The 13198-nt window shown below is 49.4% G+C and overlaps 5 protein-coding genes across 5 annotated transcripts; 2 read left to right on the top strand and 3 right to left on the bottom strand.

The window, feature by feature from the left end:
* Positions 1-514: 514 nt before the first annotated feature.
* Asppvi_002348 (Hsp70 family protein) lies at positions 515-3505 on the bottom strand (the record flags this gene model as incomplete). Its single annotated transcript, XM_043298337.1, has 1 exon — positions 515-3505. The coding sequence occupies one exon, from the start codon at positions 3503-3505 to the stop codon at positions 515-517; it is 2991 nt and encodes a 996-aa protein (XP_043154272.1).
* A 643-nt stretch (positions 3506-4148) lies between these two features.
* On the bottom strand, positions 4149-5928 carry Asppvi_002347 (misato family protein; the record flags this gene model as incomplete). The annotated part of the gene is made up of 5 exons (XM_043298336.1): positions 4149-4410; positions 4474-5021; positions 5080-5518; positions 5596-5798; positions 5857-5928. 5 exons carry the CDS (start codon positions 5926-5928, stop codon positions 4149-4151), a joined length of 1524 nt encoding a protein of 507 aa, XP_043154271.1.
* A 580-nt stretch (positions 5929-6508) lies between these two features.
* On the top strand, positions 6509-8371 carry Asppvi_002346 (uncharacterized protein; the record flags this gene model as incomplete). The annotated part of the gene is made up of 1 exon (XM_043298335.1): positions 6509-8371. The coding sequence occupies one exon, from the start codon at positions 6509-6511 to the stop codon at positions 8369-8371; it is 1863 nt and encodes a 620-aa protein (XP_043154270.1).
* Positions 8372-8951: 580 nt separating this feature from the next.
* Asppvi_002345 (uncharacterized protein) lies at positions 8952-11098 on the bottom strand (the record flags this gene model as incomplete). Its single annotated transcript, XM_043298334.1, has 6 exons — positions 8952-10048; positions 10112-10461; positions 10513-10680; positions 10738-10807; positions 10869-10903; positions 10980-11098. 6 exons carry the CDS (start codon positions 11096-11098, stop codon positions 8952-8954), a joined length of 1839 nt encoding a protein of 612 aa, XP_043154269.1.
* A 468-nt stretch (positions 11099-11566) lies between these two features.
* On the top strand, positions 11567-12440 carry Asppvi_002344 (EXPERA domain-containing protein; the record flags this gene model as incomplete). The annotated part of the gene is made up of 4 exons (XM_043298333.1): positions 11567-11774; positions 11838-12001; positions 12070-12304; positions 12358-12440. 4 exons carry the CDS (start codon positions 11567-11569, stop codon positions 12438-12440), a joined length of 690 nt encoding a protein of 229 aa, XP_043154268.1.
* Between the last annotated feature and the right edge of the window lie 758 nt (positions 12441-13198).

The raw sequence follows: 13198 nt of genomic DNA, 5'->3' as shown, positions 1-13198 counted from the left end.
TCCAGAATGGCGCGAGGATGCTTCTCAACACTGGGCTGGTTTCAGTGATTTATTTAGGAGCCTGCGGCAGGGGCTGTCGAAGTTCTTCCCTCATCTTATTTTCGTTTCTCTGTATATGTTTAGTCACACATTTGCCCTTGTCGCATTCTTTGTTTCTGCTTGTCTGGGATGATTCTAGGCAATGGATGTACAAATACCCTAGGCTCTCGGGAAGCCTTTGCTGTGTTCCACTCGAGCCGAAATGTGGCATGTATCTTACGGAATAGTCGCTTTGACAAATCTTACTGTATAACAGCGAGCTATTTTGCTTCAATTAATGCACAAGCTTGCCTTGACAAGTCATTCTAATTGTAACCTTCATCTATTCCATTGAAAAATGGTCAAGACAGTCCTGGACACGAGATCTTGAGTAACAGTAAATCGACTAAATGCTCAAAGCCACATTCTACCGTTTTGCTGCAGGCAGGTGTATTTAAGTGTCTAATACAAATCATTAATCAGATACATATTTTGTTTACAATTCGTCCTTGGGAGGAGCCTTGGCCTTCTCGGCCTTCTCCTTCTTCCCCTTGTCCTTCTTGGGCTTCTGGGCATTGCTCTTGCCGTTCTCCTTCGACTGGTCCCCGGATGATTTACCAGACCTGGCTGCGGCTGCGCCCATCTTCTCATAGATGCGGTTCATGGTCCGTTCCAGTTCCTTGAGACGAGTGTCGATCTCTGCCATTGTCAAAGCTGGGTCGTCGGACTCGGTCAGCTTCTCCTGGAGGCCGAGCTGGGTTTCGAGCCAGGTATTTGTGGACTCGTAGATCTTGGTGAGGCTGGAGAGGTCGGAGGGATGGAAGATTGAGTACTTGGGACCGGCGGGTTTAGGGGTTGTGGTGGTCGAGGTAGTCTCGGATGTGGACGTCGTGTATGGGTCCTTCTCGAGATCATCGAGAGGATCGGCCGTCGTCGAAGACGACTCGCTGGAAGATGTTGTCGAGGTAGTTGTGGAACATGAGGTCTCCGTGGACTGGGTGGGGGTTGCACTAGAGAGACTCGAGGAGTAGAGCTCTTCGTCTTGTTCAATCTGCTTCTGCAAAATGTCAAGAATGGTCTTCGAGTTCTTCAACAAGTCTTGCAGAAGCTGGACCTGAGCCGGCCGATTCGCATTCTCCTGTTTCCTCTTCAGAGCAGGGTTGACGATATCCTTCAGAGACTTAAGTTTGGCCCGGAACTCTGACGTTGTAGCGTCAGCACCATCGCCATAGAGCCAGTCGCTGGCAGAGCCGGTTTTCTCCTGGAGTTCGGCCAGCTGATCGGCTTTGAGCGCTTTGACAAATTCCTCATCGTCAGCCAGATCCCGGCTCCGGTAGATAAAAGACTCCAATTCATTAAGAGCTTCCTCGCGCAGAATACGGTCCCGATCTGAAGCATCGAAGGCAGACAGACGAGTCTGAATACGAGTCATTTCGCTATCCGATGGCGGGGGAGTGCCAAGAGGCGAGGCCGTGAAGCTGAGGGGAATCAGTTCAACTTTCATCTGGGGTGCAGCCTTCTTGGTTTCCTTGGCGGACGTTGTAGAAGCTTCAGCAGCAGAGGATGTGGTCGAAACTTGGGGTTCTTCTGCTTCCAGTGTAATTGACTCCGTGGGCTCTCCTTCTTCACCGAGAGGTGCCTGTTCACCCTTCTTGGACCCAAGCCCGAAGAAACCCTTCACATCTTCAACGACGCTTCCCTTCTTTACGCTCTCCACTTCACAACTAACGGATCCTCCCGTAACTTCTGGAAGTCCGTCAACGGGGCTGAGACGCATAGAAAACTTCGTAGTGATATTGGCTGGCGAGCAACCGAACTTCTCTTTCAGCTGGGAGACAGAAGCAGTTAGATTCTGAGTCTGCACACGGAGGACCGGCGACTCGACGACCTCATCGCCGGTGGGAATTTGTTGATAGAAGCTGAACTCAAAATCGTCCAGATTCTTCATTGTAACTTGTTTCTCGGGCCCAACTTGGGAAGTCGGAGTAAAGAGCTTCTGCTGTCTTTCCTTGGTCTCTGAGGCCCACTTGAGCAAAACAGCGTAACTCGAGATATCGCTGGCTCTAATATCTTTGACGCGGAAACTGGGGCTCAGAGCAGCTCCCTTGAATGCAGCACCAAATACCGCTGCCTCATCAGCGTTCACGCTTGTTCGGATCTTGTCAGAAGATCCAGCGATGTGTTCGAGCTCCTTCTGTACGAACGGTGTGCGGATAGCGCCACCGTGGAGAATAATAGAGTCGACGTCACTGAGCTGTAGCCCAGCCGCGGCCAGAGATCGCTCAATAGGTCCTCCGAGACGAGCGATGTAATCCGCAGCAAGGTCCTCGAACTTCGATCGGGTGATACGATATTTGAAATTCAAGTCTTCCTCATAAAGACTCTCAAAACTGGCGCCCGTCTCGGTGTTAGCGCTCAACACTTGGCGAACCTTCTCAGCGTCCTTCCAAAGCCTTGCCATGGTTTTACCATGCGCCTGGATTTCGGCGGGAGTTACGCGGCCGTTCAATTTCTTATCTTCGGCCAGATTTGCGATCATGTCCTGCACTATAAGATCGTTCAGAGAATCTCCTCCAAGTGTCCTGTCCCAGCCGGTCCCCAAGACCTGAACTTCTTGTACAGTCTTGTTAAATTTCCCAACATCCTTCACTGCACGACTTTGGAAGCGCATGACACTGGCCGTGGTGGATCCGGCTCCCATGTCATAGACAATATGATACTCAGGTCTCTGACCTTCGGAGACGCTGGGGAACGTACGGCTGGTGGCGTAGTTCAGGCCGACAGCAAGGTTATCACTGATAAGAGCGTCGACTTTCAAACCTGCCAATTCCGCTGCCAATTCTAAGCTTCTCTTTTCTTCAGCGGTGTAGAACGAGGGATATGTAATGATCACGTCCCTGACGTCAGATCCCTTTCCGGCCAGACTGTCGGCATTGCTCTTGATCTGCTTCAGCTGCATGGCTAAGAGCTCCTCAACAAGGAACGCATCTTTTCTTTCACCCTCACCCAGCCTATTGCTGCGCAGTCCAACCGTACCCCGCTCACCAGGGGCAGCTTCCAATTTCAAGGCGGGATATCGGCTATGAAAGGTCTTAACCATCTCATTGTCGCCATTGTCAAAACGAACTCCGAGCAAGGACTTGAGGTTTGCGTAAACATCGTCGGGATAACGGGCCGCCAGGGCTAGTGCGTCACCGCCGTAGAATCTCTCAGGGAATGGGGCATTGCTTTCTCTTGTGGGTTTGAACGCAACAGCTGCCGACTCCTTTCGTTTCGAGTCTTTGGTGAGGACAATCTCAAGTGGAATGCCAGGTTTGACAAGCGCGGCCTTGATATACTCGGTACCAACGTCGACACCGAGAACTGCTGATCCAGCAGCGGAGGTAGGAACCGGGAAGCTCAGGAAAAAGAGCAGAAAGGGAAGGACGAGGAAGGAGAAGATTGGGGAAAGTGATAATGCTCTTAATCGATATCCAGGAGGTGCCATCTTGGGAGTATTGCTGTCGAAATAATAGAGGTCAGACAATGTATCGAGCATCTGAGAGGGAAGAGTCTAGGAGCATACCTCGAATGAGCAGATACGAATAGGGGAAAAGACAGATAGACAACAACAGTCCCTCAAAAGCTTCCCCTAGCAATTATCGAAAGACGGAACGATGCAAAAACGGGCTGTACATTCAAGTATCACGAATCACGGTAGTGGAGCTTGTCGTGAACTTCAGGAAATGGTCATACGTCGGCCCGGTGTGAGCGGATTGGGCTTGGGGAGGCAGGCAGACTTACAAGTCATTAAGTAGAGGAAGCCATCAAGAGTGCAGCCAAACCCTATACAAATGGCCACCTGGCAGTAAGCATGAAGAATGGGTTTGCGAAAATTGAAGAGCCCCAAATTGTTGTTGCGGACCTCGATAAGGACACGTTTGGAGGTATGTGATGCAAACATACTCGATTCAGCAAGTTTGCATTTTTTTCCCAGAAGATCGGCACCAACTTCGCAGGGTCCAGGCTTTCTACATTGGACTATGTGATTCGATCTTTCTGACTCCTTCTGTTTCATTATTCTTCATGTATCTAGTAGTTGTGCTCAACCAAGATCATCGGTTCATGGTTCCAAAGGTGACCTATGCTGCTCAGTCGTCATCGAAATCTGAATCACTCATCCATCCTATCTCATAAGATTCACGAATTTCTCCCAGGCCATTAACGAGGTTCTCTCGTTCATCAATTCCGATAACCCGCCCAGCCACGGCTTCCATAGCCTTGAGCTTTGTTGCTGTTCGCGATGAAGCAGTCAGCGCTGCAAGGACGTTGATGCTTGCGTCCTTATGCTTCATTGAGAACATGTTGCGAGGAGAGCTGTCCAAAATAGGGAATGCTAATGGGATATAAAAGCTATGTTATCGTTGTCGATTAGCATTATAAAATCTCTATTAATTGCGTAGCGGCTTCACTCACCTTTCGAGCATTGGTTCAGAGTTATAAAAGCGTTCCTTGCGCTTTAATCCAAGATCCTCCCTTGACTCGGACACCTCTTTCTCAGGACTATATCCACGGCCAACTTGAAGTTGATTGAATATATGCGAATCACCGTTGTTCGGATCATCATATGAGAAGTCCAAGTCGAACTCTGTTCTAACTTTTACGGATTCCCCAGTCGATGCTTGCGTCCCCCGATCTCCTGGAATTTGAAATTGAATGGGTTGTGTATGATTGCTCATGTCCTCAGACAGTATTTTAGATTGCAGCTCAAAAATCTTGTGCGTGCCATCTTCTCCCGCTAGAGACGTCTCAAAATCCTTATAAGAACGAAGACGGGTGGGAAGCGTCGCCGTTTCCATCGCAGTGCTGATTAGTGCTGAAGTCTGCCATGCCGACTGAGTGTCGAGGGTAATTGTCTTGGGGAGGTGAGTCGGTGGGTCTAGAATAGGCACGTACAGCGACGACTGTGGGGAGATAGAGTGTATAGATCGTGCTTTGTTCATATCGCGCTTAAGTTGGTTGTGCTGCATGGAACAAATGGGATGAGTTTCAGTCAAAACATCTAGTAGGGAAGAGACTCACTCTTTGAACCTTGTTACCACCTTCGATAGCCCATACCCAAACAGCTTTTTTACCAAACTCATCTCTTAGCCTATCCACATATTTTGCGGCAAATCCACCCCAAGCATCATCGGAGCTTGTAAATATTTGGAGGGCGCGCAATTGATCGCATTCTTCTGCAAAAGGTCTCAAGTCTCGGTCGAGTAGGTCATGCTCTTTGTCCAGTTCTCCAAACAGATCTTCCCCAACACTCCAGTCTTCGAAAGGCATAATCTTTGAATTCAACTCGTAATCATTGAGCTGCACTATTGAACGAGGATGATAGAACAATCGGTTATAATCTGACCAGTAGCGCACGGTATCGGAGGAGAGAACAGGGGCCGGAAGCCCTTGCTCCAAGTGCTTTTGATACTCGCTCTGAATGATTGGTGTTTGTCGCTGTATGACTTCTTTTCCGTCCCTGGAACCAAAAATTTCACGGTGAGCCCTATTCGGGGGTCTCTGAATATGCAGAGGAGCGGAAAAAAGCGACCTTACCATAAGCCTTGCCCGGAATCGGCATCTGTAGTCAACTCATAGAGGGCGTTATGCTTGCGTAGGGACCCAAAAGCACCTTTCAAGTCATAAATCAGCGTCCTCGGAGTGTAAGTTTCCGACCCATCCGCCCCAATGCCGGGTCGAAAGTGGACATCATGGTCGATTAGTGTTTCTTCCGCTTCACCGTACGTGAAGTATGATTCCTTGAAGGCTTGAGTTGAAGGTCAAAATACAGCAACAGGGAGAAAAGACTCTGCTAACCTGAAGATTCCAAAAATGTGTAGCCAAGTAATTTGCTCGTTGCCCCAGTTGTAGCGTAATAATTTCATGCATTTTGCGGTTATTCTAGAGAGGTATGTGCTGTGCTAGTGAGCAATAGGTTGGCTTGAGTGTAGGCGATTCTACGTCATTCAATGACAAGTGAGAATGAGTGCATAGTGGTACATACAAGTCAAATTCAGATAATCCATTCAGGCTTCGAAGAGAGAAGGCAGAACAGACATGATAGAATAACATAAAATCCTGAAGAAACCCCGCAGGGAGATATCTGAAAGACTCAAACTGTTATCGCATCATGAAGCACAGACTATCTGGAGCTGGATGCCTGATCAAGCTTAGCGCGTCCTTATCAAACACGTGAGACCCATATGCCTAATAGAGTATAGATTTGTTGTCCAGAGCAACAGTCACCTGACGCTTACCAGATGAGGCAAGAACTGAACAAACATGTTTGGTGTGTGTGTTGGGGGTGCGTCAGTTCGATAAAGGCCTGACAATCAGATCCAAGTTTCAACCCAAGCACACCTCCACCGCGATACCCTACAATCGCAAATCTTTCAGCGATTGTCATGCTTGATTAGCACCAGACGGACCGTATCACCTTTGGTCTGACACCCATCAGCAGCTATTCGCGATGGACTCCCCTATTCTGTCCAGCCCTACGAAAATACTCCACCCACTGTCGCCTGAGCGGATGAATCAACAACAGACCATTCCTAGCTCACCATCGCGGCAATCGGATATCCTGGATATACAGCAACGAAAGAAGACAAGGGGGATGTCCGACGTTCAGGCAAGAGTAGCGTACTTGAACAATCTGTCTCGTGGAAACAGCCCGGCAAATACACCACAGCCATCAACATCATCTGGTACTTCGGCAGCGCTTCAGAGAGCACTACTCGGTCGCGAAGAGGCAGAATCTGCTCTAGCTAGTGTCTCCGCTCAGCTTTCCGAGGCACAATCACGAGAACGTCGCATAAGCGAGCGACTCGAATCATTGCTAGAAGAACTTCAAGCAGCCAAAGAACGACAGGCGCACGAACGATCAGTCTTTGAAAAAGAGATTAGGAAGGCAAGGAAAGAGGCTTTTCGCGCGGGATCCGCTCTGGTAAAATTGCAGGAGGAGCTGAAACACGCAAGGTCGGAAACCAAAGGATTGAAAGAGGACGTTCTCTGCGAGCGAGCAGCGAAGGAGCAAGCAAAGCAAGAGGCATTTGAGCGAGCATACGCGCTTGCTGGCTTGACTGAAGAGCTGGAAGTTCTTAAAGGACGCTTGCGCAATGTTGAAGCCAATCGTCGCTCAGACAGCCTTGAGGCCCGAGCAAAAGAAATGGGTAACGACAATATCGGAAGACTGTCGCTGGCGGAAGGAGATCTCGCATTTATGCTCACCCCGGCACCTCGCAGACCAAAACGGCCTGCCGAGGATTCGACGCACTCACCGCTTGTGGAATCTACAGATCAGGCCACCGCGCACGACACTCCTCCAAAGAGACTAAGACTTTCGGATGTGACACCTCGGCAAGGTGATCAAAATACACTATCCACAAACACTAAGCAAGAGATAATCGATGACCTGGAAGAAGCGCTCAAGCATGAGAGAAAAATGAGACTCGATGCCGAGGACATGATTGAGTTTTTGAGAATGGAATGTGAATTCAAACGATGCTCCTGCAGGCTTGCAGAAGAAGAGGAACAGACCAATCAAGTCCATGCGGCAACCCGCGAAGATGTCGTAGCGCAAGACAAGATTGAAAACATCATCGAAGAAGACCGCCATGACATCCGTGGCCCTAAAGCCCAACATCATTCACACTTTGGCAACCCGTCGCAGGGGTCTGGGCCTACGGAGCAGGCAAGGCCTCAAGAAGAACCAGAGGAACTCTTGATAACTTTCTCGCCCGTGACGGGAACTTTCAAATCAGTCCCGTCTCCAGTTCGATCGCCTCCTAAGCAACCCCAAGGCACAGCTTTAAGCGGGCTCGAATCGTCGATCTCCCGCGAAAGCCTGTCAGCGCAGCAGTTGCTCGTTAGTCCTTTCGAAGAAAGGCATGTTAATCGGCACGAGACGTCCTTTGAGCCCATGGTGCAAGTTAAAGAAGACTCAGTCCAACCTTTCGCTCCTGGTCTCCAACCATCGCCAACTCATATCAGAGTCCCTTGGGATTCTCCTTCGCCACCGTACAGCATTGAAGATAATCGCAATGCGCCTACAGAATCAGATGGTGCGCTCGCTCCTCATTCTGTTCCCCTGCCTGGAACGTCCATCGATAGAGAACAAGCTCTAGCGCAAATTCGAGCACGAAGAGGGAAGACTAATACAGTGAAAAGATCCGTCAGTGCAAATGAGGCCACCCTTCACTCCGGAGGAGGGGGTGTCACACCGGGTCGGGGTGCGCAAAGAATCCCTGCCGTTCAGAACTCGGCAGTGAGAACTGACGGGGATAAGGCTGTCCGACGAGATCTAAGCGCTCCGGTCAGGATGTTCCGCCGGTAAACCTCTTTCCTCCGTGACGTGAACAGACTATATTGGTATCTGAGGCACATCATAGTTGAGCTGTTGTCGATTGTTGACCGATCTTCGTTTGATACCCTGATGTCTGAATGAGCTGGCGTTTGATTTTGAGTTTTCTCGGGCTAATTAAAAGGAGCTTTCTTGCTTTGGGGGAGTACTATTTTTTCTTTTGGATCACTACGGGCTGACCGAGTTTGGACTTCTTCTGCGGGTATATAACGACGGCTTACGATACTTGGGGTGCAAAGGACAATGCTCTTTTTGTTTGCTTATGTTTCAGCGGAGCTCTACTTGCATGTCACCCTCACATTCATTCTGAGATTTGCATGATCTCCCCATTTTCTTTTGTCAAGCATATTTATGGTACATAGAATCCTGCTTCAGTGGCTATATGATTACCAGCACATAATTTTTACGAACCCGACCAAATACTATGAATGAGATCCCTCTCCCTCATTTGAAGTTCCGAACATGTCCGTTGAGGTTAACGTTGTACATATATCAAAATGCAAATGGATATTTACCATGACAAGGCGAATATTGACAGTCGTCAACCGCCTCATCAGACAATCGAAATCCCACAGCACTTAATGCGCGCACTATCAATGTAGGCTTTGCGACCCCACCATGACTGCACCAACTCCTCGACAAAGACACGGTCGGAAGCGCTCCACACGTCGAGGCCCATCTCCGTCATATCCTCGGAGGTGATAGTCACCGGCTCGTCATCCTCAGGTGAAGATTTGGCGGCAGATGGCAGTAAGGGGCGTTCCGAGTCGTCTCCCTGCGAATCTTCCCTGCCAACGGAAATGGAGGGTTCGGCGTCCGCTTCCTCCGGTTCATCCTCATACGGGGCGCCGATATCCTCATCCTGTTCCTCGTTTCCACTATCCTGACGGGCAATCACGTCCGACAACGTAACAAAGAGCTGGGTCGTCAGGCGACGGAAGTAGGCGACCAGTGCGATTTCGGGAGGTTGCGAAGCATCCTCCGCTTGCATGGAATGGCGGCCAAGAGATCCCGAGGACGGCGTCGGCATGGCTTCCACGCTGGCTAGGAGCCGCGTGTCTTGCTCCATTTGGTGCTCTTCTTCCTCTTCTTCCGTAAGTCCTTCCCGCTTCTCGCCTGCGGATGCCCACCAGATGAAGGATGTGTAGGCTAGACGTGTCCACGACAGGGGCTCGACCACCGGACTGGATGAGTATGTCGACGCAGCATCGGAGTCCTCGTCTTCACCAGATGCAGTGTCATCGCAGGAGACGTGGCGTAAGCCCTTACGAAGGATGGTGTAGCGACGCGCGTCGCGCTGTGTGGCTTTCAGGTAGATTGCTTGGGACGAGTTATGCTGCGCTTTTCGGTTAGGCAAGACGGAGATTTTAGGGAAGACTTTTTGGGCCGCGCTCCGGGCATGTGCCGGAGGCAGAGTAACCAGGACGTCGAAGAGCTCGCTTTTCATGCTCAGCACACTGTCTGTGCTGCAGGCTATCCAAGCCGCATCGGGCTCAGTCGTGACGGAGACGTTCACGAAGGATGAAAGGTAGGGTATATCGTGGATACCGATATTGAACAGCGGGCGAGGTCGGGGAGGAAGTGAACCGCCAGGTGGAAGAAGTGGAAGAAGGTAATTTGGAAGCGATGCTAACAGCGACAAATCATATACTGCGTTTGTTAGCAAGGACCGCTCAAGGCATGCGGGCAACAAAGGGGGGGGGATTCATTTACCATAGTTACAGGGTATATGGACGGGCGCCTCGGCCATGAAAAGAATACGCTTGCGTAATAATGCTGCTCTGTACAATGGGAATATCAAAGGACCGAAAGAGTCAAGAAATTCGGGAAGTGACGACGCTGGATGGAAAGGCGTTAGGGCCGGCCTGGACGCTTCCAGTACTATTGCGTCGCTGAATGCGCGATTACGCTGTAAGCTGTCCGGTCGGTCTCTGAACCGGAGGCCGACAGGTGATTCCAGAGGAGAATCAGCAGATATGGTCGATGCATCGTTCACACGTATCTCAAAGTTATCCCAGTAGTCCGACAAAGGTTGCGTATTTGTCATATCCTTGGCATAGATCCTGCATGAAGCATGTCAGACAGTACTGCGAGGAATAAAAGATCTCACCCACCCTGCCAATTCCTTTAGCCTTGGAGCGTGCCTCCAACTCTTCCCGAGTCTACCAAAACTCAGGGGGACCAGAACCCCCACGGCAAACATCTGCGCATTGCGCTCTGCTTCATCCGCGGGTTGGTTGACGAATKAACTGATACCGGCATACTTTTCATGGACGAAATATCTACGCAAAGACAATCGATTAGCACATAGAAGGCGATCAATCGGGTCGCCAGCGTACACTAGATCCTCAGAGACATTATGGAGACCCGATGGAAGCGACTTGTATTCGACAACTCCTTCTATCTCGACTAGAGACCCGGATACGTCAGTTTCAGTGGCTCCTACTGCTCGATGATAACTATCACTTACCTCCAGGAATGGTACGTTTCCATGAGATGACGTATCTAGGTCATTGTTCGTAGTCAGTCGCCATAGGCCACATATTTGCACTGAAACAAGCAAGCTGATGGTAAAGCTCACCCAGCCTTGATATCGAAGCGGATGACGAATAGCGCCGCAATACCAGGCGGCGAGTCAGGAGTAGGGTTGCGGGGTACATCGAGCCCCAGAGGCTTTCTCCTAAAAGGACCAGGAGCCATGGGAACAATGCGCTTTGTTCAAGGAGCTTCCAGGCTCCATGAAGTGATTGAAAGGACTGACAAATTATAGTGGTTGATGAAGGATTAAGCGCGATTCAAGAACAGAGTGGGCACCCTGTTACGTTGCGGAGAAACCCGAGGAGGTGTTGCTGCCTGAGGAATTAAGGCTAACCATGTTGAGTAAGTGGGAGCATCCACCAGTTGTTTATGCTGGTGGACCTGGTATATCTAGTTAGAAGTTCATGAAAGGGCTCAGCATCTAGGATCAGACTGTTTCTTCAGGGATTCCAAAGCCAGGTGATTTTTGCGGCTGTTTGATCATAGGCTGTGAATGAACATGAAGTGAATATACAAAACCAGACGTTGCCAGAATATCCATCCTTGCTTTCAAGCTCTCACAGCAGTCCACCATTTATCCCACACCGGAAGACAAGGTCAATTTCTTCGCGCATTGACTCCTCTGCAATTATGAGTAGTCAGGTCTCTTCTCATCCTTATTATCCTTTGGATGCGCATATTAAGGAATATGCTCCCAATGAGACTTCAATGCAGCGCCTCCTCGCTACCTCCAGTATCGCGACCTCAGTCATTCTAGGAGGAACTTTGACTTGGATCAGCTTCTTACGACCAAGTCTGCCAAAGACAGACCGCTTTGCTATTCTGTGGTTTGTTCTCTGTAAGGTCCCTACTTCTAACCCATGCATATAATTGAACAGTGGCCTTCTAACCGCTCAAGCAGCCGGGACAATACATTGCTTTTTTGAAGGCTACTTCATAATTCACCATGCCCACATGGCTTCTGCGCAGGACTTCCTCGGTCAGATGTGGAAGGAATATTCGCTATCTGACTCGAGATATATGACATCGGACACGTTGGTTCTGTGCCTGGAGACGATGACAGTGGTACGTGCCATGATACATACTACGCAGGCGAGGCTCTCTGATTCAGGACGACTGACCATGGCTAACAGCTCATCTGGGGCCCTCTGTGCTTCTTCGTATCATACCTAATCCTCAACCAACATTCACTCCGTCATCCACTACAGCTGATTGTCTGCATGAGCCATCTGTACGGTGATACATTGTACTATGCCACGAGCTTATACGATCACTATGCCCATGGACGGTCTTACTGCCGACCTGAAGCGTACTACTTTTGGATCTACTATTTTCTCATGAACTTCATCTGGATTGTTATCCCATTCTGTAAGTTCCAAGCCCCGGGCGTTGAGGCCGATACATACTCATCTCTGTCACAGATTATCTTTCTCAGAGTATCAAGGCGATCTCCAGTGCCTTCAAAGCTTTGCAGCGAATGTCTGCAGATGGAAAGGCTCGATAATTTTGGCATAGTTACTTGACTGGAACATGGATTGGTGTAAATCAATGCGATCCAATGTGCCTGACGAGGCTATTGAGATCAAGCCTGTCCGACCCACTTGGTGACGCGTGGTCAGCTACCTCGCTAGACATTTTTGAAGTAGCAAGTGATAATTGTATGAGAGGGCGCATGTACTATGCTGTCATTATCTGATTGCGGCCAATTACTCTAGATAATAATACAGAAATTAAAGACTTTATGGATGAATGTGTTGCCATGGATTGTTCAAACCATCGGTTGGGCTCCGACTTAGGTGTGGATACACAAATCGTGGCAGTATATACGTATGAATGACAATAACGCCAGAAACAAGTGAAACAAACAGAACTTGACGATTCCTTCATATCTACCTAACGAGTCCAGCTAATTGGAGTGCGACAATAAAAGAGAGCTGCTAGACTACCTAGATGATGATTTAGTTTATCTACTCCGTACCACTTCGCCTTAGTATGGTTGGTTGGAAGTTAGCGCTGATCCTGCACGTTTCCCGGGCAGCATCAGTAGGTACCTTACTGACTTGGAACCTTACTCAGGGAGATATGCCACACGCGGAAAGCTCTGGATCGGTCGAATTCCAGAGGAGGAGATCATTTCTTTGGACTCGTTCAACATCGCTGTCAACCAGGGTCAGTCGATCTTTCATATCATATCACCATCACTTGTTCTTGTGAGTAGAGAGGTACTCCTAGCAACATAGCATTCCCCAGCTGACCATCGTC

Source organism: Aspergillus pseudoviridinutans (genome assembly GCF_018340605.1).
Source record: "Aspergillus pseudoviridinutans IFM 55266 DNA, scaffold_2, whole genome shotgun sequence".
NCBI lineage: Eukaryota > Fungi > Ascomycota > Eurotiomycetes > Eurotiales > Aspergillaceae > Aspergillus > Aspergillus pseudoviridinutans.
The sequence above is the reverse complement of the archived record's forward strand: the minus strand, read 5'-3'. Positions and strand labels throughout refer to the sequence as shown.